Source organism: Apis dorsata, unplaced genomic scaffold (genome assembly GCF_000469605.1).
Source record: "Apis dorsata unplaced genomic scaffold, Apis dorsata 1.3 scaffold_292, whole genome shotgun sequence".
NCBI classification, from domain to species: domain Eukaryota; kingdom Metazoa; phylum Arthropoda; class Insecta; order Hymenoptera; family Apidae; genus Apis; species Apis dorsata.
Genome location: NW_006263567.1, coordinates 329,651 through 332,985, shown reverse-complemented (window position 1 = coordinate 332,985; position 3,335 = coordinate 329,651). Strand labels below are relative to the sequence as shown.

The following is a 3,335-nucleotide window of genomic DNA, read 5'->3' as shown; positions in this document are numbered from 1 at the left end:
AGCGATATAAAAAAAAAAAAAAAAAAGAAAATCCTGTATTTAGTTTATGAGTGAAATTTGCAATATCATGCGTCTATATATGTATATGAATAATAAAGCAGTTGATTTATCGATTAAAATACTGCCATTTATTATTAGATGTTTAGATAGATAGAGACAAAATAGTACAATAAGTACATACGTTTATCCTGGAATTGTACAAAGTTGTAAAAACTATACCTAACCGTTGTTAATCCGCAATACCGTTGCAATTGCGTGTTTCGGTTTGTTCTAGAAGTTACTCTTGAATATGCAGTGGCCGTTTGAAAAACTTTGTTATTTATCATGTAATGTTGCGCAATAAACAATCTACCGAATCTACGAAACTACTACATTTCTTATTATAAACTGTTATATTCGCTCGAAGGTCTCTCGATAAATGTCAATTTTTAACGTTATCGATACGATGAAAAATTTGACGCTCTTACCTGATAAACGAACACATTCAATATCTTCTAAATTCGCCACTTTGACACAAATGTACAAAAATGACACGTAAATAGTATACGGCAAAAAAAAAAAAAAAAAAAAAAAGAAGAGAAAAAAAATTATACAAAATAATGATCAAAATTTTTGGTGTAATCTCACAATATTCAAACGATGCAGTGTTACCGTTTGTTCGTCCCAAATGGGAATCCATTGGAAATTTATAATTCGGATTACGGTTGAACAATGGATGGATCAGGTGAAATAATAACAATTTTCATAGGGCAGGCTGGCACGCAATTAGCAAATGCCTGTTGGGAATTATTTTGTCTGGAACATGGCGTGTCTCCCAATGGCTGTCTTCGCCAAGGTTACTATCCAACGGATCCCGCTATGTGCGCCTTCTTTTCAGAGTCGCAAGTAAGCAAGTATTATTATATATAATGAAAGTATCATTGGACTCGTTCCAAAGGATCTATTCACATTTTTTTAGGTAAGAAAGCTGACACCGCGAACGATGATCATTGATCTGGAGCCAAGCGTGATCGACGAGATTAAAACGGGCGATTACAAGCAATTGTTCAGCCCCGATTCGTTGGTCACCGGAAAACAAGACGCGTCGAACAATTACGCGAGGGGTTATTACAGCATCGGTAGAGAGGCGATTCCTCTCGTATTGAGTCGTATTTCCAAGATATGGGAAGCGTGCTCGAAGCCAGCTGGATTCATCGTATTCAGGTAAATTCAGTTTTAATGAATTGAGATCAAGAAAATTACAAATTCTCACTCGTAAAAAGCTCAATCAATTTTATATCAATAGATCGATAAGCGGTGGTACCGGAAGTGGTTTTGCCTCCTTGCTACTTCAACAATTATCAACGGATTATCCGAAAACGATCACTTTGGATTTTGTTATTTATCCATCCCCCAACATATCTGCAGTTATCGTGGAACCGTACAACGCGTTATTCTCTATCCATAGTTCATTGGATCACGTGGACTGTTCCTTCCTCGTTGACAACGAAGCTCTGTACAACATTTGCGCCAGGTATCGATTAAAAACATCGTTAACTCATCCTTATTATCGTCTTATCATTATCGTTTCCCAAACAGCAATTTGGACGTAAACGATCCAACTTTCACCAATCTGAACCGCCTGTTAGCTCAAATTACATCCAGCGTCACGGCTTCGATGAGGTTCGAGAGCGCTGTGAACGTTAGCCTCCAAGAATTGCAAACTAATCTGGTACCTTATCCAAGAATTCATTTCTCCTTGACTACGTACGCTCCGCTGATCTCTCCTAGAAGGGGCATGTACGCTGAAATTACCACCCAGCGGATCACCAATGATTGTTTCATACCTTCGAATCAGGTGGAGCAAAAATATTTAGATATTTTTTTTCAAAAGATAACAGGTCGTGTTATCGTTTTTTAACGTGTCAATCAATTTTTAGATGTTGTCGATCGATCCACGTACCGGAGCTTATACCAGTTGTTGTTTACTTTATCGTGGAGATGTGAGCGCAAATGACGTTAACAGAACGATCGCGTCACTGAAAGGGGCAAAGTCTATTCGTTTCGTCACTTGGGCTCCGACCGGGTTCAAAGTACATATTATTATTTACGATTTTCTATGTATATTTTTCTTTTTTTTTTTTACGTATATCTTTACATATAATTTTCCATTTTGAAACAAATATTACGCGAAGATGGAATATCGTTATAAAATAATACAGCAAAATTGCTAGATTGTTGTGTTGATATATCCAACATTGTGGAAAAAGTGGCGGTACGTTGAACCGTTGAATAGATAATGTCTTTTTCTCTTGTTGAACTGTGAGTCTGTTTAGTCTGAAAACGTTATGAAAATAAACGATTCGTATCACTCTCTGTGTAAACAGGAACAGAACTGTTTATATGAAATGGAACGAAATAGTTTTAAAAATTTATTGGAAAAAAAAAATGCATTCGTAGGTAGGTATTAACTATCAGCCGACTACGACCGTCCCTGGCGGTGATCTGGCAAAATCGAACAGGACGGTGGTGATGATCAGCAACAACACAGCTATGAGACACAGATGGTCGATGCTCACCCGGAAATACGACTTGATGTACCAGAAAAGAGCTTTCTTTCATCATTACATAGGGGAGGGTATGGAGGAGGATTTTTTCAAGGAGGCACGGGAGGACATGATGACTCTGATCAGTGATTACAAAGAGATCGAGAAATGATCCTTTAAGATTCTTCGCTCGAGCTTTCCAATTTATAAAGTTTCTCTTGTACGAGAGATAAAGAGACATTTGCGGTCGCTGTACTTTCTTTCGACAAAGGTGCAACAAAAGGTTAGTAAATAGAGAAGAAAGAATTTCAATATTTGCTGGAACCGTGGTACGGTTGAGCAAGGAGCGTTTGATTTATTTCTATTATTTCAGAGGAGAAGAAGAAATGTGTGATTGCACCGAGATAAGAAAGAATCGCGCGAAGATAAGCGGACAGCCAGTGGTAGACTCGCTGGCACCAATGGGTACAACGCGAGCGATCGTGTAATATTGACTTTCACTTGTTACATTTGCCACGGACATACAGACCATCGATAAGGAATCACGCACTTTTCGATCTGAACGTGTGGATACCTGCATGTTCCACACCGTGAAACAAGCATATACACAAAATTAGGCCTTGTTGTATTCATGTAAACGACGTGCTAATGATAAGCGGTATCGGGTGATTGGTATCCCCTGGCGATATCATTCGTGCCATCCGCTTTGTTCTGGATATAATCGGTCATTTATCTTCGTTATCTTCGAAGACAATTAAGAATTCCGAGAAAATAAACAGGAAAATCCTGAGATATATTATAACGGAGGAG

At 38.1% G+C, this 3,335-nt stretch overlaps 1 protein-coding gene across 1 annotated transcript; it reads left to right on the top strand.

The window, feature by feature from the left end:
* The first annotated feature begins 6 nt into the window (after window positions 1-6).
* Window positions 7-3,131, top strand: LOC102674652 (tubulin alpha chain-like). The gene is made up of 7 exons (XM_006617023.2): window positions 7-885; window positions 959-1,203; window positions 1,286-1,513; window positions 1,579-1,837; window positions 1,920-2,072; window positions 2,440-2,796; window positions 2,899-3,131. Exons 1-6 carry the CDS (start codon window positions 712-714, stop codon window positions 2,695-2,697), a joined length of 1,317 nt encoding a protein of 438 aa, XP_006617086.1. The 5' UTR covers window positions 7-711; the 3' UTR covers window positions 2,698-2,796; window positions 2,899-3,131.
* The last annotated feature ends 204 nt before the right edge of the window (window positions 3,132-3,335 follow it).